Source organism: Marmota flaviventris, chromosome 16 (assembly GCF_047511675.1).
Source record: "Marmota flaviventris isolate mMarFla1 chromosome 16, mMarFla1.hap1, whole genome shotgun sequence".
NCBI classification, from domain to species: Eukaryota; Metazoa; Chordata; class Mammalia; order Rodentia; family Sciuridae; genus Marmota; species Marmota flaviventris.
In genome coordinates, this window is record NC_092513.1 from 61,211,934 (window position 1) to 61,237,424 (window position 25,491).

Here is a 25,491-nt window from a genome sequence, read left to right on the forward strand (position 1 = left end):
ATTAAAATTATCTTGTGATTTAAAGGACAGAATTGGTTCTTTAGGTGAAAATTACAGGGAGCCAGACTTCGGGTCAATCTCATTTCAACATAATGTCTGTTTGTAGTAAATTTTTCTTTTCTATAAATATTCAGATATCAAATGATTATCTGATAGGATTTTAGAAAATCAAAATTCTTGCTCTACATGACAGATTGGTTTAGATATCCCAAATCCCTGCAAATTCCTATGAACATAAAATTTTTTTAATTGTTTATGTGAAATATTAATTTATGTAAAGACATTAAAACTTATTATATATAAATAAAAGCATACCTTGGCCCAGGTTTTGGAATTTTGCCTGCTTTGAGCTCATCAATAATTTCCTCAATATCCTTTGGTGTCAGATCCTCCTAGAAAAAAATTTCACTTGAAATCATTTCTACTGCTGCAACTGGCGTAAATCTCCAACACTGGTTAGTTTATTGACTGTCTCTTTCAGATCAGATATACCAAGATAGCAATAACTGAATAACTCCAATATAGAGTACATGCCCCCAAATGTAACATGCAGCAAGAGCTATAGCTGAAGAGGCAAAAGAGAGTATGCTTGAAGTAAAACATATGCATTGGAAACTTGGCTCCACCATTTATGACTAGTCATCTTTGATAAGTTACTCAGCTTTGTCAAGCCTGGTTCTTTAATTGTAAACCAACCTGAACCTGTTTTTGAGGATTAAATGAGAAAATTTATAAAAGAGAAACAGTGCACCAAGGCACAAAACCAATAAATGCTATATTCTTGAAAAAACAGTGAGATACAAATAGTAATTAGTTGTAACTTACAAGTAGGTGTCTAATATCTATCACTAGTCTAAAGATCTAACTACTTATTAACTGAAAGAATCTCTCTTTTTTTTTTTTTTTTAAAGAGAGAGTGGGAGAGAGAGAGAATTTTTTTAATATTTATTTTTTAGTTCTCGGCGGACACAACATCTTTGTTTGTATGTGGTGCTGAGGATCGAACCCTCGAACCCGGGCCGCACGCATGCCAGGCGAGCGTGCTACCGCTTGAGCCACATCCCCAGCCCAGAATCTCTTGTCTCTTACACAATTCTTCTGTAATCTACTGTGTTTAGGCTTATACTCCTTCATACAAAGCCTTGACTGTCTAGCTCCTATTTAAATTGAGAAATAAATACCCAGAAGCCAAAACCTCAATGAAAATCCAAGAAGACAATTAGAGCACCAAGCAAACTTGGCTTTAAATCCTACAGAAGCCCAAAAGAATCTAGAGACCACACAAACCACACATTTAAGATCCCAAAAGCTATACCTTCAACATAAGAATAAACTAGAAATTAAACTCTTCCACAAAAACTGAGTCTAGAATCTTTTATGCTGGGGGATGGGAAAGACTTAGGGTGTAAGGATATGGGGGTTGGGGGGGTGATCTTTCAGTAGTAAGAGAGAAGCAAAGTAAAGTCTCTTCTTTGAAGACCTGTTTTCAAAATACAGACCTAAAAGAATTTCCATAACAGATTTCTAAGAAATATAAGCTAAGAAGACATCACAAATGAAAACCAAAATGATTAAGAAAGCAAGCAACTTAAAAATGGTAACTAGAAAACTTTATACATTTGAATATTAAAAACCCTTCTAAAAAACTTTTAGCTCAAAGACAAATTAAAATAAAAAAACATCAAACTTTGTAAGATCCAGCTAAAGCAGGACATATTAAGGTAAGCTACCATCTCTATAATTTTTTTTAAAACAACATAACATTATATATTAGTATGGATGCATACATATACAGAAAAAGAGAATACTGGAAAATAATGGAACTCTCTGCAGATGAAGAGAATAGGATTTGGAGTAAGAGTTTTTCACCTGTATTTGTAACTCATTTTCATGACAAATAAAAATGACAGTGATGATTAATAGCAATAGTACCTGAAGTAAATGTTACAAAATCTTACTGTGCAGTCTCCGTTGCTACACCAAGGTTATTATCTGCATTTGTATGTCAAAGAAGATTAAATTTTTCATAATTTAAAGTCTTTAAAATTTGTCATTATCTTCTGGAGAAAATGCAAAAATGTTTTAAGGTAATTTTTAAAGCCTTCTAGATATTAATACCATTTCTTTTAAATGAATAATTCAGAACGCAACATCTGAAGGACATGGAACAAAATATTTTAAATATGACATCACAGAACTTTAGCTTATATTAAGTGGAATACTTACATAGTAATTGTCATTTATTTGAACCATCGGTGCATTTACACAGGCTCCTAAACATTCCACCTCTATAAGGGTGAAAAGTTTGTCAGGTGTAGTTTCCCCAACCTTTATTCCTAAAAAATACAAATGATCACTGAGAAGTTATACCATAATATAGGTTATACTCTTGGATCTGTGAGGCTATAGCACAAAAGCAATCTGGTTTAAGCAGGGTGGGAGAGAGGATAAAGAAACCCCACAATATATTGCAGAGGTATACAAAAAGTATTTAAGAGCATTAAATTTCTTTAAGGAAAAACTTCTAATTATAACATTCTAAGATTTTTTAAGTTGACTTGTCCACTTAAGAACAATCAAACTTAGGGACCCTTTTCCAGTATTTATTGTTATGCAGTAGTGTACAAGACTATTATTTTCATTCTGATTGTGATAACTACTAATATCACAGTCTGTGATAAGATCAGAATAATTCCCAATGTCAAAGACTATTACAGAGGTGAGGAAAAAATAGTCTTATACATTTAGGAGAAAGCAATTTAGGAAAATATGGTAAAATCTGTCCTAGCAATTCTACTATAAACAACCTCAGGGAACAACAGGACAAATACGCAAACAGTTTATATACATTTAGGTACTGAATAATAAAAAGTTATAAAATCTGTAACTAACATACCAAATAGTTATCAGAATATATGCCTGGGACTTGGGGCCAACTTAAGTTTTTCTGCTTTGTACACTTCAATACTGCCCATCTATTTTTACAACATACAAGTACTTATATTCAAAAACAAAATTAAAAGATACTTTCTTTTAGCTTCATTTAACAAATATAAAAGCAGCAATGGCAAATTTGTGTGGAAAAATTCCCCCTTATTTTTTAAATGTTGCTGTAATAACATCTGTTTTAAATTTCCCATCCCGTGAAGCATTATTACTGTTTATATCCTATTTATTCCATGGCTTCTTTAGTAGAATACGCAAACAATATAGTCACTTTTTCATGTACCATCTTCTATCATGAAATAAATCATTTTCTAAGCAATGAAAAAAAAATAGTTGATGAGGGGCTGGAGAGAGAGATCAGTGCCTAGCATGCATGAGACTCTGAGTTCAATCCCCATCACCACATAAAAAATAATCAACAACAATGAAAAGAAACATTAAAAAAAAAAAAGAGAGAGAGAGAGAAAGCCATTCATTAAAAAAAAAAAAATACTTGATGACTAAAATAGAAAAGGTAAAAACTCCCAGAAATGATGGCACATGCCTATAATACCAACAACTCTGGAAGCTGAGGCAGGAGGATCTCAAGTTCAAGACCAGTCTCAGAAACCTAGCAAGGCCTTAAGTAATTTAGTTAGATACTGTCCTTTGAAGCTGAGAATTAAGGACAAACACGAAAGGAATGAAAGTATGCAGAAAGTATGCAAACAATAGACACAAATTTATTAGGGATATACAAGCCTACTAAGATGGAAGAAGTTGGAAAATTTAGGTAGAAATACATCATTCTAGAAAGACAATTGTTTTCTAAAATAAAAGTTACAGATAAGCATTCCATACCAAGCTTCTTCTGAATGGCCTCCAGAATGCTGTCAGAGTTTCGAAGCATGCAAGGTGTTGTAGTGCAGACCTGAATGTGATACTTTCCAACTGGTTTTCGATTATACATGGTATAAAAAGTTGCTACTTCATATACTCTCATTGGAGGTACTTGTAAAATTTCTGCAACCTAAAACATTAGGAAAATTTTAAGAAGGTAATTACCATATTTATATATTTATTTATTTTTAGTTGGAGTTGGACACAATACCTTTATTTTATTTATTTATTTTTATGTGGTGCTGAGGATCCAACCCAGCACCTAACACATGCTAAGCAAGCGCTCTAGCACTGAGCCACAATCCCAGCCCACCATATTTATTAATTGAGCTTCTGGTATGTTGTAAAACATGTAATTTCAATCAATATAGCCTCCATTTGGTTAAAACAAAAATTCTTCAAGAGCAGAATTTGTATTTGTATCTGATAATTGTGATATAAGCCCTGGAATTCTTAGAAACAACTTAAACCACAAAGAGTCCAGAGAACCTAATAGAGTTGTCATACACACACACACACACACACACACACACACACACACTGTTTAGTAAGGATAGTACTTAATTAAACTAGCTTTATAACCGCTTTCATAGAGGAAAAAATACTAAAGGTCTATACAGTATTATAGACCTGGTCCTCAAAAGGATATTGTATTATTAGAATTTCTATTTTGATCATTTCAAACTCTTAGATGTTGTAATTTAAGCTATTTCATTAATTTTTCAAAGAAGCTTGATGTCACTTGGTGATATGTACGTATGCAAAAGATAGGGCAAAAGAAAAAAGGTCAGTATTGACCCATATGTTTTTATATATCTTTACATTTAGATATGAAAACATAAAATTTTATATTTCTACAATTTTATATTTTCAGAATAATACAAAATTATTTTCAGAATAATACAAAAAAAAAAAAAACTACTTTTATTTCATATCACAATACTTTTTACAGAAGCCAGATCTTACAGACTAGTACTTCCCAACCCTCACATCAAGGAATTGCCGGAAAATACCTGATTTTAGGTTTTAGGACTAAGGGGATCACTTTCTCAGCAGGGCATACCTTTTAGGGCAAGTCTGTATGGAAAAACAAGGCTTTGTAGTTGTTAGTTAGGGCTGGTCTATCATTATTATAATCCTGGCTTTAATTTTCTAGATGACATAACATCATTAGTCTATTGAGTTTTCGAAGGCTTGCTATCTGGCATTCTTAAAAATTATGCATATATCTATATCGATATGAAAGAGGTCATTAAATGGTATTTCAGATAATAAACATGTTGAACTTTTTTATATCAGGAATTCTAAAGGGAAAGGTATTGTCAAAAATATCTAATTCAGCTCACCTATGAAAGACATAGTTGTGATATGAAATACACTAGTTCTAAACCAGGACAAACTGCTAAATCTAGGGCACTCTCTTATCAAAATACTCATGTCACAGCCCTACCACTATAAATAATTTAATAAATATGGAGGAAGACCCTGATTATTTAATTTGAAAAGCTACCCCTGGAATTTTGCTCACTTCCTTACACTTTAGTCACTATTAAGAAACTAATGAGTGAGCTTCTGGATTCTTTTGTTTTGTAGGTTGAATGTTTCTTGGGTTGGAGGCAGGTAGGACAGTACCATTAAGTCTTAAATGTAAAGTAGAAAGAACCTTAGTTTTATTCTCTGTATTTCTTATCTCTCCCTCACTTGTATTTAACTCTAAATAGAACAGGACAATATGTTTTAAATGTTCTCACATTAGTTTCTTACATATTTTATATAGCTCTGCTAAGCTTGCCATTCAGCAAACTTCTAATAAGCTTGCCATTATTGAATACAGAAATTTCTGCAAATAAATAAAAACTGTGATTAGAAACATACACTTAATTTTAAAAACAATGTAACTCCCAAAGAAACATGATTAAGGAAAAAAAAACTGTTTAGTAAGGATAGTACTTAATTAAACTAGCTTTATAACCGCTTTCATAGAGGAAAAAATAGTAAAGGTCTATACAGTATTAATAAGAGATCAGTCAACCAAAACAGAAATTTTTATTTTTAATTTTATTAGATAAATGGAGGATGTTTCTATTCTCCCCAAAACGGTGACAGTCTAGCCTAACAGTTATGATCAAATAAAGTTCAGAAAGTGATAAAAAGAATGAAGTACAGCAGAATCTCTATGATAGCTGATCAAGTAGAAAATAAACTGAATTGGGAATGAATTCAGTCCCAGCTGTCATTTAGAAATCATAACTTAATGACTTTAAAAGCTTTATTGCTAGTGAGAGTAAGCCCAAATAAAAAGATCTCTTAGTTCTAAGTCAAATATATTTTCCATTATATAGCATAGCTTAATAGTTGTGTGACTCTCATAATAATCAAATTATATGTAGTTTTTATATGGAGCTTTGCAAATGATATGCTACATTACCACACAAATGTAGTTATTTTATAAACAGGATATGAATAAACTTGAAATTTGGATTATTGCTAAAAACTGTTAGGAAAAAAATGAGTCTTAAAATATGTATAAGCAGACCAACTTCATATTAAGTAGGTCATGGCATTTCTGGAGGTTGATTCTAACATGGTATAATCAGATGACATAAATACCGCATATTATATAGATTTTTGTTATAGCCTGTAACCAAAGTTGCAAAATACTAAGGGTCACACTGTGAGATTTTTTTTTCCTAAATTCTAGTCTTAAAATACATTAATTTTCAAAATATCTTGACACCAAAGTATATACACTTGAGATCTTTTACCTTTATTATGACCCTCAAACAGGAAAATGTCAAAAAGACTCTTTCACCATGATGCCTTCACTAATTCCTGCAAGAATAGAAGGCTATACTTCAGTTCTCTGTATTAAGAGAACCAATAAATGTATTCAAGGAAACATATAAATGACTAAAGAGCTCCAAACAGCTAGATTCCAACACTAATGATTATCAGTGATTTCTATATAAGGAAGTTACCACACACAATCCTCCCTGCTTTTCTAACTAAAGCAAAAATGAATTTAGTACCTTGTTCATAGCAGAGATGGGCAACCACCCATTCTGCCTTTGGGCCAAATCCAGGACTGGGAGCACAGCTGCTGCTTTATGCCCTGCTGGATAGTTCTTTACAATTGCCTCTATCCTCTGTATTAAAAAAAAAAAAGGCACCCATTTTACACTCTGGAAGATAATATTTTATAAATGAATTATAATATTAATTTAGTCATACCCATACCTTATAGTTTTCTGGTGTGAAATCAAATGGGATATCTGGGTTATTCTCAGGAGTATCCCTGTGCTACACAAAGAAGAAGAAAAGATTTCCCAAAATTATCAAAATTCTCTCTAAAGTGTGAATAGCACTTATACATTACTATACTATTACTGATCATTTAATCTCTTTGCTTTAGTTCCAACCTATGTCAAACTATCAGAAAGAATGACTAAAATACATTTGATACTATGATTACCAAAGTTAGCAGAGTTCAAATATTTCAAAGTTTCAGAAAGCACACATTAAAGGTTAAAAGTAGTAGTTTTCCTCTAAAAAAAAAAAAAATTTTTATCCAACTTCATCAGGAATCAGATCTTCTAAATTAGGTTACAAAAATATTACCAATCATTGCAATCCTTATAAAATTAAGACAAAATTTTGAGTTTTAACATATATGTGTTTTTCCTAAAGAGTGGGTATCAATCAGTATCAAAGGGATCTGAGGTCAAAAAAGTTAAGAACCACTGCTTTAGGTTTTCCATAACAGAAACTAGCAACATCAAAAAGATTTATTTCTTTTCCTTAAAAGAGCAGAGCAGGCTCTATTGAAAAACTGACAAGAAATGGCATGTCAACAGGAAATTAAGTGAATCACACTGAAATTAACACATCAATTAATGCTTTGTATGTGTGCTGAATACAAAACTGAATCTCTTGAACATTAACTCTAAGAGTTCTGCTTTGTAAAAAGACATAAAGAGGAAAGAAAACAAACTCTGATAATAATTTTAAGTATCTGGCCAATATGGTATGTTTTTAGACAAAGGTGATAAAGCAGGAAGCTACTTATTATACCACTAACATTAAATAATCATACAAATCTACTACATGGCCTTTAAACAGTAATCCCTGAAAACTGCATCAAGTCAGAAAAAGTAGACACATAATACTTTCTGAACTGTGCAACTAAGTTGGGGAGTTCATATATTTCTACCTGTAGTTACACCCTGGAAACAAAAATATAAAGACCAAATGCTAATGTATTCACTACATTAGTGAAATCCATGAGTTTCAAATTTGGGCCATTTGGGGATGCCCAAATTATAGCCTCAGAATCTTCAGTTAGCCAACATAACTCACTTTTAAGAATCTAAAGTGTGATGAGAATCAAATGAGGTTTCATAGTAATTTCATCAAAGAACAATCAAAATTCCTATTTCAAGTTTCTCTAGTGCCAATTTATATTTCTATTTGAGAGGTTTAGTTAGAACGATAATTTCTTGAAATGTGGAATCAGTTATGTTTAAATTCCAACAATGGCCAACATACACCAAATGTACTAGTGTTTATATTTTGAGGTGTTTTTTTTTTTTTTGGGGGGGGGGGTGATGTTGTGAATTGAACCTAGAGTCTTGCACATGCTAAGCAAGCACTCTACTATTGAGCTACATGCCAAATTTAGATATTACAATGAATTCAAGTTTTCAAGTCTTGCCACTATAAAGAAATCTGATTACTTACCACAAACAAGGCTCCTCCAGCACCATTCTGTACAGCTGTGTTATGCAAATTCTTTATATGTCTTCCCTGAAATTTAAAATGTTAAGAAAATGTAGTAAAAAATCATAAACCTTAGAAAATACTTTCAAATTACAGAGTAAAAGATCTTAAGAGATATGGCCTACTACCCCACTCTTGCTGATCTCTTATTTCAGGAGAGGCAGAAGGAAATGGGAACTCTAAAGGCAAGGTTATTAACTTGCCTGACCACAACCCATGTCCACTGATTTATATACCCTTTCTACTAAGCTCTGCTAGCATGCACGTGGAGAATTAATGTACCATTTAACTTACTAGCTTTCACTTTTGAATCAAATTGGATGCCAGCTTTCGTTTAATGTGGATCTTCATAAACATGTTTTCATACTGTATTGTATGAGTCATATACTCTATACAAATGAGTCAACATTATCTTCCTTTTTAAATTTGACTATATTAGTTCAGAAACTCCAGCCATATGAGTAGTTTCTGAAAGTTATTTATGATGCCAAGCAGATAAACAAGGTATGACTGCTTTGGAAGGTACATGATTATTCTGTTACATTTCATTTCTCTTTGCCTTCTGCTCCCCTCCTCAAGTAATTCAACTATTCTAAAATCCTACAACTTCAGAGTTCTATATACCACACATGGTAAAAGACTGGATTAAAAATCAAACATGGAATTGATGAAGAATTGGTCAATTCAAAGAAAGTTAACAGAAAAGTAAAAAGAGTAATGTAACATAATAATATATTTAACTTTTCTCTAGGTCTAAGTATTATCTCAACTGAAGAAATAAGTTTCCATGGAACATCTGCTTTAATTAACAAGGGAAAAAAACTAGATACAGAATATAAGACATAGGTATTAAAACATGGGAATGATAAATATCAGTTCCAGGATAACTGAAAGGGTAATCAGAGAGAGATACAAAAATCTCTCTCTGGCATTAAACAAAAGCTGACATCCAAGGGGATTTCAACTCTGTTGGTTTCTCCCAGACCTTAGGTAGCTGGTAGATATACAACTGTTACCATTCTTAATGTTTTCTGATATATATATATATATATATATATATATATATATATATATATATATTTTTTTTTTTTTTTTTTAAGAGAGAGAGAGAAAAATTGTGATACTTATATTCAAGGAAACATTGTATGTTCTTAAACTTTCATTCAGTTTCTCCAAAATTGCTTCTAGGATCAATCTATGAATTAAACAAAAGGTTATTCCTATATCCCTAATCTGCCTGTCTAGATCCCGAATAGATAAAGATAAAACTAAGACTGTGATTCCCAAATAATACCAAAACAATGATATCTGTATAAAACTTTAAAAATTAACCGAAACACTGCTATCACTTCAACTGAGAATGTGTTTTAAAAATCAAAACAATTTTTGAGTAACATAAGTGAGTTATTTAACTAAATTCTGAAAGAAAGGACCTCATAAGGATTGATGCAAGAGTAATATTAAGGAAAATATTCAATCCTCTCCTTTCTGAATTCTAACATATTCTGTTTATTGGCTTTTTTACCCACTCCTTATAAGGTTTTCCTCTGGTTCAGTCATCACTCCTACTTCTCTATAAATCCTTTTTAAATTTGACTATATTAGGGAGGAGGGTTTAACAAAACTAGGTATCAAAGGAGCCATCACTGAACTGCTCGCAGAACTTGCCTGGACTATGTATCACTTGTATGCATTGTGAACTATCTGTTCGTGCAGCAACTTGTGGTACTGTTGGGGTATTTTTGCTGATGGTGTCATCGGTGGTACAATTTTTCCAAAAGGAGCTGTCAATTGGCTTGGTGTATCCTCCTCCCTTCTGCTTGTGATGGTCGTTCAGCTAAAATTTGGGGGCCAACAGAGGTGAGGCAAAGAACCTCAACCCCCTGCTGGTACAAAGACCTATCCACAAGTGTGGCTGTATGCTGGACCAGTAGTCAGTGACGGGTATGATCCAATTGAAATGGTACCAACCCAAGACAGGAGGCTGACGCCTTGAGGTCAGCTCATCGGATGACGGGTAAGGACCATATGTAGTATTGGACAACCTAAGGTAGGCACGGTCCCTAAGCCACACGCTTGTTTTAAACAGAGAGGGGGAGATGTTGAGAGCCACAGCGGAAGGGGCCCCAGCAAACTTCCAGCTGCCAGCAAACTTCCAGCTGCCAGCTGATGATTGGCTCACAGCGGCCCCAGCAAACTTCTAGCTGCCAACTGATTGGCTCCTCTGCCGTGATGCTCATTGGGTTGTTTCCCCGCCCTTTCAGACCACAGAGCTGCTCATTGCGGGACTTTTTTTGGCTCCGCCCACGCGATCCAGCCAATCGACCTCAAGAGCAGGAGGAGTGGGGGAGGTGGAAAGGCTTGTGGGAAGCCTGTGGTGGCAGCTGGGCTCTGAGGGTTTTCCTGAAGAGCTGTGTGGTATGGCCTGTGTGTTCTAAAAATAAATTTCGTTTCTTTTGACAAGTGGCTCCTGAATTGTGCCCAGCCAGACTGCGGCAGGTTCAGTCATCACTCCTACTTCTCTATAAATCCTTTGTATCTGAGAGTTTACCCATTATCATCTATTAACTATGCTGATGACTCTTAAATCTTATACATATTTGGTGACAGAGGTTAATAGCCTGCCGAGATCATGCATATATTTTAAAAAATCAGAAATAAAGAATAAAGATCATGAACAAAATTTGACAGAAGTCAATGTTTTAAAAACTTACCAGTACTTAAAAACATTTTTGGCTATCAAGCTAGCAAATTTGTTTTAAAGACAATATTTCATTTTGTTAAACACATGGGGATATGAGCATACTGATATATTAGGAAAAATCTGCTAGTCTTTTAAAGAAACAAAATTAGCATAAAATTTATGGAGAGCCTAAAAAAGTTTCCATCTTTTAATAATTCTACTTTTAGAAATTTATCCTAAAGAATATTTAAAATGAGGACAAGGTTTACATAAAAATGTTGCTTCTATCATGTTCATTGTAAATATAAATTTTTATTAAACATAAAAAAGGCCAACTTCGGAATATTATGTAGCTGACAAAAAAAATCTAAAACATGAAAACAGATATGAGGACCAATGGAATAGAAGATATACAGCCAAATCTATAATGGTGCAGTCAACCTGATCCTTGATAAAGGTGCCAAAAGCAACATTTTTAACAAAGGGTGCTAAGAAAACTGAATATCCAAAGAGTGAAACTACATTCAAATCTCTCACCATGCATAAAATTCAGCTCATAATGGAACAAAAACCTAGGAATTAGACCAGAAACTCTGTAAATACTAGAAGAAAACAAAGGGTCAATACTCCAACGTATTGGCACAAACATCAACTTCCTTACTAAGACTACTAAAGCTCAAGAAATAAAACTAAAAATCAATAAGTGGGATGGCATCAAATCAAAAAGCTTCTGCACAATAAAGGAAATAAGAGCACCAAGAAAGAGCCTGTGGACTGGACGAAAATCTACTATTCCAACAGGGCATCAATATCCAGAATATATAAAGAAATCAAAAACTTACCACCAAACAAATACAAACACAATAACCCAATCAATAAGAAATCAAATAAACTACAAACACTTCTCAAAAGAAGAAATGCTAATGGCCAACAAATATTTGAAAACAGCTTCAGTAATTAAGCAAATGCAAATTAATCTTACATACTCTATTCCTGAAGGCAGCTGAGGTGAAAGAGGACCAACACCAACATGTTCTAGTGTAGGAAATGTCAATTTCATTGTTTCTAAACAAACATAATTCATTACTGTCTACATCACATCTGTAACTGGGACAATCCACTGGAATCTAATATTCCATAAATACCCTATCTAGAGAGAGACAACTTACCAAAGTGGTTAAAAACTCAACTCCAGAGCAAGTTTCTTCATCTGGAAAATCAGTTACTACGTATTACACAGGATTGTTGAAAAAAGATATTTCATGTAAATTACTTAATATATTGCCTGGCACATCTTAAGTACGTTTTCATTGTTACCTATCATTAGGTATCAGGAACTAACTTTTAATGTATTATTTAATTCTCAAATTTCCTGCAAGGTATTAGAAAATAGAGATTTAAACAAGTTATAAAAACTTCTCTAGGTTTCATCATTAATTAGTGGCAGAATTCACAGTAAGTCCCAAGATCTTATGGCTATAAAAGTTATGACATTATTACTTGCCATTTAAAGGAATTATTTGATGACATTAGAGCTCTGAAAGAACCAAGATCTAAGAAACTAAGGAGATTAAAGAAGAAAGCTGGGCATTCACATACAGGAAGACAAATTAGAAAAAGACTACCCTACCTCCTTAGCTTATAATGCTCTAATTTAGAGAGAAAGATGTAGGTTAATGTTTTTTACAATTAGGATTTTTACATAATTGCCAACCTTCTCCTAGTCCTATAGAAAACCTGAAAAAAAATACACACACACACACACACACACACACAAACACACTGTATATAAATATATATACATACACATACCCACATACATACATACACACACACACACACACAGACGTTTGTATAAGGATAGTATTTGAGCAAATTCAATTTCAATACCTGAAACTGACCTCTTCAAAACTATAGAAAAATGGTTCAGATAATATATTTAAAATGAAAGAAGTAAGCAAAATAGTGAGGATAAATTGGTAAACATTAAGCCCTCAATTTTTTTCAACTGGCACAAACTTACTCATCCGTGCAGGTTTTATATACATCTTTTCAAAGCTGCCCTGTTTTTTTTCTACATTTAGGAATGTCACCTATTTTATATTCACTATAATATTCCTGTCAGACCACTTTTGAATAAAGGAATAAGGAAAATATTTTAAAAGTTTGAATTAGCATACATACACTACCTTAACTGGCTATTTAAACTCAATTTTACTCAGTAATAAAGAGGCACATAAGAACCAACCAGCCTTAGAACTGGCAGGGGAGAGGAACTTAACCTAGACTAGACTGATTTGGAGAATAAGCCGAGTTCTATTCCAGGACCCCCTTGAACTGGACTATAATTTTTTCTCTGTAGTTTCTCACTAGGCTTGGAAATAGCTATACCTCAACAAAATTCCAATTAATTCAATGAACTCCAATTGAAAGTCCAAATAACTTTTTTTTTTTTAACTAAACAAGAATATAACCTGATATATGGCACAGAATATTGCACCTTATTCTTTTCCTAAACTGGCTCAGCATCAAGTCCTTCTATATATTTTTTTTCAATGACTCCTCAAAAACCTATGGTAAGTTATTATTTCCATTTTACATTTAAAGAAACTCAGGCTCAGGGCTGGGGTTGCAGCTCAGTGGTAGAGTACTTGCCTAGCATGTGAGAGGTACTGGGTTCAAACCCCAGCACCACATAAAACAAATAAAGGTATTTTGTCCATCTACATCTAAAAAGAAAAAGAAACTCAGGCTCAGTGACAATAATTTGTCTCATACCACAGTGACCAACGGAGGAAGATTTTGAGCTCAGGCTTAAGTCCTGTGCTCTTTCTTCTAGCCTTTCCCTCTTACTATTATGTACAACATCAACACCAAAGCTCAAAATAACAAAAAATAAGTAACATTTTATATTCTCCCTGAACATAGATCGCTTAATGATGTTTTGATGGGTCCTATTCTTTTTCTGAGTTTCTTGTGTTGCTCAAGCAGTAGTATTGTTGCTCAACTCACATTTGAGGTCTATCATATATTTGAATTATAAAAGAACATTTAGCCAGGAGAACTTAATAAGGGACAAGAAAGCTGAAAGAAAAAACTGAAAGACTCATTAACTTCATTGGGTAAGACTAAGGTCAAGTAAATGAAAAACAATCTTTTCCTTTATTGGCAGCCAACTCAGGCAAGGACTATACACCATATTTCAAACAATCCCTCACATTTACAGATTAAACTCACAAAGATATGTTCACTTGAGCAGGGTCAAAGTACACATGTGAAAAATCTCCCAGTTGTTTCAAAGTGCTGTGGGATCCTTCCATACTATCTTCACACTGTTTACAACTCTTGCTAACTTGTTACCCTACAGCTACCCCATTACTAGCTCAAGCAACAAAATAAAAAGCTCCCCAAAAAGTCAATGTCCATGATACATTCACAGTAGATATTTTCACAATTAAAAAAAAAAATGTTTTTTCAACAAAGTCACTGCTGAGTTTAATAATAATTGTGATACTTATTTCAAAGACAATCATAATACAAATGCTTACCCTGCATCAAATACTCTGCTATAAATTTTATAAATACTATATATAACTTATTTACTCCTCACAGCACGTCTACCAGATAGAAATTATTATTATCCCATTTTAACAGAAAAGAAAAATTATAGTTTTAAGTTATGCTATACTTTCAAATATACATAAGAACAGTTTTACAAATACCCTTCAGACAAAGTTCCATTGATAATTTAACTAAGAAATTAAATGTAATAAATAAATGTAAGTGAATTTCCCACACTATGAAAATCATCAAATAAAATTTGGCTAATTTTATAATACAGAAAAGCTATATGAAAAGCCCAGACATTACAAGTATGGTGCAGTACAAATTAAGATAACCATATTAAACATTATTTCCAGACACCTTGACCATAAATTAAAGTATTTTTTACATACGTAAAGCACAGCATGTAAACAAGTAACACCAATTGTTCTAAGGACAAGAATAATTTATAGAAATAAAATGTTAAGACATCATTTCAGTCAGTGGACCTGGACTCTGTCTCATCTATACCAACGACTGTTAACCTAAGGCAAGTTGCTCACTATACACCTAGATTTTGGTACCTAGAGAAAATATTCATTTTAAAAATTTTGGGCTGGGGATGTGGCTCAAGCGATAGCGCACTCGCCTGCATGCGCAGGGCGCTGGGTTCGATCCTCAGCACCACATAAAAATAAAATAAAGATATTGTGTCCACAGAAAACTAAAAAATAAATATTAAAAAATTCTCTCTCTCTCTCTTTAAAAAAAAATTCAAATGATCTCAGATTTTGGGCCTCAGGAATTACATGGTAAACCCTAAAACACAAATAAATGTTGTATAAATTCAAATTGCTTTATTTTCTAGTACTTAAGGGTTAATACTCAAAAACCATGTTCACGTTGAATATCCTCTATTAGAAATCCTTGGGATCAGAAGTATTTCAAATTTTGGAGTTTTACAGATTTTGAAATTCTTTTATAGATCTTTCAGCTAAGCATCTCTAATCTGAAAAACTAAAACTTGCTAAGTGAAGCTAGCCAATCCCTAAAAAACAAATGCCAAATGTCTTCTTTGATATAAGGAGAGTAACTAAGAACAGAGTAGGGTCGAAGAGCATGAGAAGAAGATTAACATTAAACAGGGATGAGAGGTGGGAGGGAAAGGGAGAGAGAAGGGAAATTGCATGGAAATGGAAGGAGACCCTCAGAGTTATACAAAAGTACATACAAGAGGAAGTGAGGGGAAAGGGAAAAATAATACAAGGGGGACAAATGAATGTCAGTAGAGGGGGCAGAGAGAGAAGAGGGGAGGGGGGATAGTAGAGGATAGGAAAGGCAGCAGAACACAACAGACACTAGTATGGCAATATGTAAATCATTGGATGTGTAACTGATGTGATTCTGCAATCTGTATATGGGGTAAAAATGGGAGCTCATAACCCACTTGAATCAAAGTGTGAAATATGATATATCAAGAACTATGCAATGTTTTGAACAACGAACAATAAAAAATTTAAAAAAAAAAAAGAAAAGAAAAACTAAAACTTTATAAGTATCAAAAAGTTTTGGGATTTTAGAGCGTTTCAAATTTCAGATTTTCAGAAAATGATACTTAACCTGTATTTGTTTAAATTAAGAAAACTGTAACCCAGGAGGAGTTTTGAGTATTCTTCTTAAAACATCTAACTCAATCTTTTCATCAGGTTGGAACTCACTACCTTAAGATACACTGTATTTAATATATATTCTAGCTCACAGTTCATGGATTTTACTAATAATCTTCAAGGTGATAATGAATCCAAGAACAAGAATGAGATAATCTTTTCCAACCTGGAATCTTTGGAATAAGGCATAGTCAGTGATTTTAAGAAATTTCCCTCTTCACACCACAAAAGATTAAAGATACATTCTATCACTATCAAATCTGAAAGACAGTATGACATATCTGTACTTTCCAAACTAATTTTCTCATGGTGCAAACATGAGATCCCCTAGACACAACTGCATTCTTTTATTAGAATCAAAAATATTTTCTTTTGGGCGATGGAGATATAACTCAATATCAGAGTACCTGTCTAGCATGCAAAGACCCTGGATTCAATCCCAGCACCACCCAAAACATAAATAAACAAACACTTTAATCATCAACTATTACGAACCCCTTTAAAATTAAAAGCAATTACTTTTCTACACCCCAAACTTCCTCATGCTAAGAATAAAACCTGAGAATTGACCCCTTGACATAGAAGGATTCCAGGGAAACTGAGACTGTGACATGTTTCTTATTAACATAGTCTAGCTAAATCTATGTATATTCCCTGCCTTTGTCCCATTATGCCTCCCTCTCCTCATAAAAGCTTCCAATGGTGCACACCTGTAATCCCAGCAGTTTAGGAGGCTGAGGCAGGATCGTAATTCAGCAATTTAGCGAGGCCCTAAATTACTTAGCAAGACCCTATCTTAAACTAAAAAAAGGACTGGGGATGTGGCTCGGTGGTTAAGTGCCCCTGGGTTCAACTGCCAGTACCAAAAAAAAAAAAACAAAAACAAAACTCTCAACTGGAGATTTGAGACAGAAAAAGGTCTTTTTCCCCTCATCAAAATGTCTCCTGAGCTTGAGTAGGACAAGTGCTAAAACCTTTCTTCCCAGTAACCTACTGTTTTGTAATTAAGTTAACAAGTCTGCACATTCTCATCTTTAAGATTGTGTCTTTGTTTTCACTTCAGGTAGTCAAAGATTCTATCTATCCTCATACAGGAGCTAACAAGCTGGATTTTAGTTACCCTCTTCTAGACATTTTTGTACCTTCATTATGCTATCCTTGAGCTAAAGAAGGACTAAAACCTGTGCAATAGTCTTGTGTATTATATTAATATTAGTGTACTGTATTATACATTAAAATTATAATGTTTTTATATTTCCAACAGTCTATCAATCATCTATATTTTACCATTACAGTACATTAAACCGATAATGATAATAACAAGATCATCTTTCTGAGTCATAAATCATGGCTTTTAAGCAGCATTTCCCAATTCACACCCCTGCCATATGTATACTTTTACTGTGCTGGTAAAATTAAACTTCTGCCACTCACCATGATAGTTACATAATTCTGCAACTTAATCCCAAACAGCTGCTTCGCTACCAGAAATAATATGTAGATGGGTCAAGTACTTTCACAAATAAGTGACTTAAGTACCCTCTTACCTGTGAGATTATCAAGAGGGTGGCCTTTATACTGAACCCCAAGATAACTGATTAACACTTCTTTATTAAGAGAAATGTAATTTTATGTCTACATTTTCCTACCTTTATGTCAATTTCTAGTAACTTTTAAAAATGATTCCTCATCTCAATCAGAAAAGGGTGTAACAAAGTATTTTTCAGGCCCATGGTATTTCAACATTAGATAGGCATTAGAGATAATATCCTACACTGTCATCATGAAAAACACTTCAGAATCCTCTTTTCTTTCTCACTGATCAATCATCAAATTCTATCCATTTTACCTGTACAAATTTTTAAATTGGTATTCCTACCCCTCCATTTTCCATGCTTATATCCCCATTCAAATTTTTCTTATTTCTCTCCTAGATTACTACAGTAACCTTCTAACTGTCCCCTATCTTCCAGTCTCATCTGTCTCTACATCTCTAGAGGTTCTTACCAAAATTACAATGGAGAAGGGATTTGGGGGTCCTAGTGGTGGAATCAATCTGATTATGCTACTGATCTACTTAAAAACGTCCACTGCATAGAGAATAAAATTTAAACCCTGTGGTATGATATATACCAAGCCCTTTATGATCCTTTCCTGTCTCAACTTCTAAGGTGATTTTTCTTTCTCCATTCTACTTCACTGTCCTTCACCTAGACCTAATACTCTCATTTTATATTTCCCGTTCATCCATCATGACAAAGTTAACCTCTTCTTAATCTCTACAGCTCCTAACTCCATCTCTTTTCCCTAAGTATAATGAAATCACTTCCATAGCCTCTGAGCACACTGGCACAGCCTTCTATTATTACAGCACCTATGAATTAATGAAACTTAGATCTTCACCGTATATAACAATGTCCCTTGGTACACCTGAGCAATTTCAGAAAGAAAGATAAAAAATAAAATAAAAACACTTGAAAAAATCTCAAACTCTAACTAAATAAATAAGTCAATACAAAATAAAATAAAATAAAAACAGACATGCAAACATGAAGGTGAACTCGACAGTGAACTATATTGCTAAGCTACAATATTCCACAGGTTAGGTTTTCTGAATGCAGTTTAACAATGGGTTTATCTGGACTTGACACCATCACATCTATATATTGCATAGAATATTGTATATTCTATACAATATATAGAATGGTATTCTATACATTCTATATATTGTATAGAATGCTCTTTATACAATCTTCCTAAATATTGTATAAAGAGCATTCTATATAATATTTGGGAAGATTTGCTCATATTAAAAAGAGAACTCTAGAATCCTTAAGCCAAAATGGAAATCCCTTGGTATAATACAAAATTAGGGTTAAGAATCTCTAATGCAATTGGGAAAACATTTCATTCCACACAACTTAAAAATTAAAAAAGAAAGAGGCTGCAGTTGTGGCTCAGTGGTAGAGCACTTGCCTAGCATGTGTAAGGCACTGGGTTCAATCCTCAGCACCACATAAAAAATAAATAAAATTGTGTCCAACTAAAAAAACTTTTTTTAAAAAATTTGAATGAAAACATTATCATGGAAGGTGGCATACTTCTAGCATAACCAAGTAGATATATTAAGCCAAACCACTGGTAACAACTATAGACTTACAAACACTGAGCAAAATGTTTACTTCTGAAGGAATTGGAGAACAACCAAAGACAGACACACACACAGAGCAGGGAGTCTATATTCAGAAGAAGCAAAAGCCAGTAAGATTTGTTTTTGTTTTTTTCTTTACATCTTTTAGCCTGAAGACAAAGCCCCTAGTTTGCCACTACTGCTGGACAGCTCAAACCAAGAGAAAACAGTCAGTCTTACTGGTTTGAAGGACCAAAGGAGTGTCTGAGCAAGTGGGAAACTTCAGAAAATGAAGTACCAAAATGGGGAAGCACCATATATAACTGTACTTACCTCTGGCTGAGCCCTGTGCATGCAACAAACTTCAAGCAGCCCAACTAAGAGAACTGAGTCTCAATATTTCATCTACTGCTCACCACAAGGAAATAAACAGCAACAACAAAAGACAGTCTTTGAAGGAAAAAAACAACACCTAGAGCCTCTACATTTTTCACAATGTTCAAGATACAATCCAAAATTATTCAATATGATTGGGGAAGGGGAACACAACCTATTTTCAAAGGAAAAAGAACAATTATCAGACAACAATTTCAAAAGTAGCAATAACCATCATTACAGACATAAAGAAAAATATCCTCAATGAATGAAAAAGCACAATATTTGAAAATGCCACCATAACTCTCTCACTACCAAACCAAAAGTAGTAGTTCCGGAATGAAATAGTTCTGAGTTTGAAGTGGTGTCAACATTACAAAAACTGACATGTAATTATTAAAGGAAAGAGAGGAATAAGTCTGTGTCATGTCTATTGCTATACAATATCACACTATAATTTTTAGTCAGTTCTTACAATCTTCCATTGTGGTGTTAATCCACCTTAACAGAGAAAAAAAAATGAAGCTCAAACAGATTGGTATTAAATTCTGGGTTTGAGTGGGTAGGGGTATGTATGCCAGTGTGCAGTGATGGGATTCTGGTTTGTAGGCAAGAGCTCCAATACTGAACTACACCCCCTAGCCATAGGCATTTTTTTAGGCAACTATGAGCTGAGAAACTTTTAGCTGAACAGATTAGTGGCTAGCTAACATGGCAGAAATTATGATAGTAAATTTTTTTGAAAATGTAAATGGTCAAGATTTCTCTTAAGAAGCTAAGCTCATTCTTTACTATCTGTAAAAAGTTTAAATAGCCTGGCTATGTAAAGTTATAGAATCTCCTCATGATAAAATAATATACAGCATTAAAATGACAGTAATGTCAACTGATAAGTTGATCAAAATTATGAGGAAAAAACCACATGACTAGTACCTTTTGATTTTGTATATAAAAAAATTATAAAGTCTGAAATTGCAGACATCAAAATGTTAACAGTAGTAATTTTCAGATTGATGAGACTATAGGGTGGTTTATATTTTTTTTAGCTTATTCTATTTGCTACTCCCAATATTCTGTTTTTCCAGCAATATATTACTTGCATAATAAAAAATTAAACTTGCCAAAAAATATTTATTGAACACAAACTAAGTATGAGTATTATTTGTAAAAATAAAATTGCAAACACTAACATAAAACATGAAAAAATATCCAAAGTCCCTTTTTTTCAATGTTAAAAATCTCTAACCCTTTTTACACCTCTAATCCCAGTTGCCTCAAAATAAAAGAAATCAACGGGTATTCTTATTTCTGTTTTCCTAATAGCAGACAAGGTCTGATCCTCATCTTTCATCTAGGGTTCTGCAAGCCTCTTATGGTTGTAGCCTCCCTGTTTCTATCTCCAGTCAAACCCATTCCACCCTCAGTCCCATCCAGTGACCTATCCAAAACGGAAACCTGACTATATCCCTCTATTCTAAAACCTTTCACTGACTCCTCCCTACCTCCAACATAAAATCGGATTTAGAATAGCAGAATGCAAGGAGCTCCAAGGTCTGGCCAATGCCCCTCATTTTATTAGAAAACTAGCCTTAACAGCAACAGTAGAGTTGGCTGCTCATACATACCAACCTTTCTCTTGCCAACATCAATAAGTCTTTTTTCATGCTGCCCTGTCCACCTAGATTACCTCCTGACTTTTCCCCACTCTGTTAATATTACCTCCAGGAAAAATCTTATCCCACCTTCAAACTAAATTGGATGGCCCTATTCAGATTTCTAACATTGTTGTTTTGTTTTTTTGGTTTTTTTTTTAACTGTATCATATTTACGTTATCAATTCCACAAGAACAGAGATTAAGTCCGTTTATAATCTGTAATAAGGGAAAAAAAACAGTAGGATCCCAAAGATGAGATGTAAAAATGTAGATGCTTAATACCGCATTTGGCACACATAAAATAGTAACCAAATGTATCAATACTATTATACACAGTAACCTGCACCCAGCAGAACACGACCTACTCAAATATTAACTGAAAGATATAAATGGAAATATTCCCATTTTACCTCTAAGGAAACATTAACAGCCCAAGGCCATACAGCTACAAAAGGCAGTGAAGATACCATCCAAACTCTTATCTAACTCTACAGTCGTGAATTAATATGTTATCTGCCTCTCTTTTGCTGAAAACTGGCTCAATCTTTCTTCTTCATTTCTAGCAACAACAACAACAACAAAAAAAAAAAAAAGACCAAAGGCAAATTAGGCTTTTTTTCCCCCCAGTAAATGACCTGCTACTATAATCATCATTTCTGGAATCTGCATTAACTAACTTGAGTGCTTCTTTGCAATTCAACTTATATGTACTTGAACCTCAAAGATGACCGAAATTCTACATTTTTTAGTTGGGTGCAGTTGTTTGTGACACAGTTTTTTTCGCACTTAGATTGATAACGATTACTAAGAGCATTTTCAATATCGAAGCACAACTGCAGTCAATCAAACACTGGTCACCCTTATCTAGACCTAAAGAAACTCAACCTTCAGCAAACGAGCCAGTGTTTTCTCCGGTATGCTGTAACCCCACAGTAACGCCATCGATAGACTTTATGTGTAACGTGCCTATTTCCTGAGATCCGGAGGTCTTGGATACGGCCCGACCAGCCGAGGGCAGGCCTAGGTTCCGTACTAAAGCAAACCAACAAAATCCATCGGTAGCCCTGCCCTCCTGTACTCTGACCAAATTAGGCGTACACTTCCCAGTTTGGAGGGGGAAGCCACGCACCCGCGGCAGCTACTGTTGCCGACCCTTCCTCGGGCTTCTTCACTCTGCGTGAAGCTGCAAACGCTCGGGACAGGGCCAAGGCCGCAGTGTCCTTGCCGCCGCCTGCTGATGGGTCCAGAGCCCAAGGTCCTCCTGTGCCCCAAACTAGGGGAGGCACAATAAGTGGGAGAAGGGTGGCGGCAGTGCCCGGGCTTATCCCGAGCCTCCTTACCCACGGGGCGGTGAGGCCTGCCGCCCGGGCCCGGAACACCAAGGAGAAGAACATGGCGGACTAAACTATTCGCCTTTCCCCGGCCGCGCCAAGCGATACTCCCGAGCGAGCCCGAGACGCACGGCGTGCGCGCGCCCGAGTTCAGGCCTGGCGTCCCGGGCTGCGCCCCGCTCTCTACGCTGAGGGGCGGTGGCCTACAGAGGCGCGCGGAGACTGCTGGGCCCACTGGGCGGGGCAGGGAGGGGAACCAGCCAAGGCCCTAAATGGCTGGGTCCTTCGGTTCAGGCTGGGGTCCTGCCTTGAAAGGAAGCGTCCCCGAGCTGCTCCTTGGGCTCCTGGGGGAATAAAACGCCGCCAAGCGGGATTTATGGGGTGAGCTTCCCCGCCCCCCCGACCCGGGAAATTCTTGTGAGGATTAACTGCCTCTTCTTGTCTTGGAATTACTTTAAAAAGAAAAAGTTGTAAGTTTTATTTTTACAAATTATGACATTCCGTACACAGAAGTAAGTTAGATAGAAATGTTTGGTTTCCATTTCTTTGCTTCAGAGATGTGTAACGAAGTATTTGGGGGTGAAATGATGTGCTGTCTGTAATTTGCTTCCTGGTAATGGGGAGTGGGAGGTAAAAATTAAGATTGGTCGTTAGGGATGGCCTTTAGAGCCTCACACTACATCTCATTACTGTTCCCCGTAATTTTCTGTATCAGAAATGTTTCATAATACTGCTTTTAAAAAGTCATTTCCTTCTCAATGTTTGTTTGGTCATCTCTGGAAATTCCAACAAGTATTTATTCAGTGACAGCTAGTATACTCAAAGCACTGTTTCCTACTGTGGAGAGTTTACCAAGCACTTACTGCCTCCTGATTTTTCCCTTCACTGCCTTCTTTTCTTCTGTGTCACATCCTGTACCTGCTCCTTTCCTTTTGTCCATTTTTTTTCCTATAATAAATTTGTAAATAGTATCTGGAACTTTAACAGCAGCACAGGAATTTTAAAAGTTTAACCTTCCTGAGTTTAAAAACTCAGTTTAAGATATTCCACTGCATCCTCCATGAATTATAGAATTCAAGACACAGAGGGCTGCCAGCCAGTGATACCGAATGCCTTGGTTCCCATTTCTTTGTACTCTTTTATATTAGTCCTTTATATTAGTTTGCCTTTTCTAAATCAGCAGCAATATTCTTTTTTTCTTCCTTTCCTTCTTTTTTTTTTTTTTTAAGTCCTGGGGATCAAGATCAAATCCAGGACCTCAAAGCTTGTCCTGCATGACTTTGACCTATCCTTAGTCCAAATAATTCTCAAGTTAAAGTGTCAGGATTAATGTCTCTCACACCCAGAAATGTAAGTTGGTTTCCAGAGCCATTCCACTTATAAAGTAACCCAATGTGCAATCAACTATTCTTTCTGGAGTCCTTAGGTTAAAATTGTAGGGGCTGTTTGAAAAATCTCTATTCTTCCTCCCACTTTCTAAGTTATTGCCTCTGGGCACAGACCAACATAGATGGCAATGATTTCAAATGAAAGTAGCCTAGGCTGGGGATGCAGCTCTGTGGTAGGATGTGTGCCTAGCATGCTTGAAGCTCTGGATTCAATCCCCAGCCCTAAAGGAAAAAAAAAAAAAAATAGTAACCTAATTCTGTGGGTTTGATAGATTATATACATATAATGAACAGTATGTCTGGCAAGTTAGATATATTCTACTATTCTAAGTGCTACTACTCTCAGCTTAGGAAAATTGGCCATAACTAGAGTGATCAACCCTTTAAATAAAGAATGTGTTCCCAGATGCGGTGGCACACACCTGTAATCCCAGTGACTCTGGAGGCTGTGGCAGGAGGATCACAAGTTCAAATCCAGCCTCAGCAAGGCGCTAAGCAACCGAGTGAGACCCTGTCTCTAAATAAAATACAAAATGGGGCTGGGGATGTGGCTCAGTGGTCAGGTGCCCCCAAGTTCAATCCCTGGTACCAAAAAAAAAGAATGTGTGAGCTAGAAGAATGTCTATGGGATAATCAAACGTGGGAACTTCAGCTTTCTCCTTCCCATGATTTCTTCTCCAGTTAAACCATCACACACACACAGGCCCTATTGAGGACATGGTATAATGAAAACGATGAGCTTTGTAATGAGATAGACTTAGATTTGAATTCTGACCTCATCATTTACTGGATTCTGTGAAGCTTTGGTTCCCATTTTCTGAAAATATAATCAGAGCATTAAATCATTCAGTTTATAGAAAATGGTTAACATGTAGCCTGTCACACAGTAATGATTCAAAAATGCTTCATTTCTTTCCAATGTGAGCTGCTCCATCTATGGAACATTTGAGTCAAGTATCTTAAATTATAATCATCTCCTAAGTCACATCCTTCTTATTAAAGCAGCCACAAGCAGATCATGCATTCTGCCTCTCAGCATGCCTGCACATAACAATACTGGCCTGTGTACCTCACTGGACTTTACATGAATAAGAGACAGGTCCAGTCCTGCTTTTCAG

At 35.0% G+C, this 25,491-nt stretch overlaps 1 protein-coding gene and 1 long non-coding RNA gene across 2 annotated transcripts in view; one reads left to right on the forward strand and one right to left on the reverse strand.

Annotated features, from left to right (window-relative positions):
* The window catches only part of Ndufv2 (NADH:ubiquinone oxidoreductase core subunit V2), a 31,784-nt gene extending 8,625 nt beyond the window's left edge, over positions 1 to 23,159 (reverse strand). The window contains exons 1-7 of the mRNA XM_027922907.2: positions 22,995 to 23,159; positions 8,563 to 8,628; positions 7,063 to 7,125; positions 6,855 to 6,971; positions 3,787 to 3,955; positions 2,227 to 2,336; positions 316 to 392 (exon numbers count right to left, since the gene is read on the reverse strand). Coding sequence (XP_027778708.1) covers positions 316 to 392; positions 2,227 to 2,336; positions 3,787 to 3,955; positions 6,855 to 6,971; positions 7,063 to 7,125; positions 8,563 to 8,628; positions 22,995 to 23,048 — 656 coding nt within the window. The 5' untranslated portion in view covers positions 23,049 to 23,159. The remainder of the gene's footprint in view (positions 1 to 315; positions 393 to 2,226; positions 2,337 to 3,786; positions 3,956 to 6,854; positions 6,972 to 7,062; positions 7,126 to 8,562; positions 8,629 to 22,994) is intronic.
* Positions 23,160 to 23,237: 78 nt separating this feature from the next.
* LOC139702148 (uncharacterized) overlaps positions 23,238 to 25,491 on the forward strand; it is a 33,374-nt gene continuing 31,120 nt past the window's right edge. Inside the window, exon 1 of the long non-coding RNA XR_011704736.1 lies at positions 23,238 to 23,455. This is a non-coding gene — a long non-coding RNA (uncharacterized lncRNA). The remainder of the gene's footprint in view (positions 23,456 to 25,491) is intronic.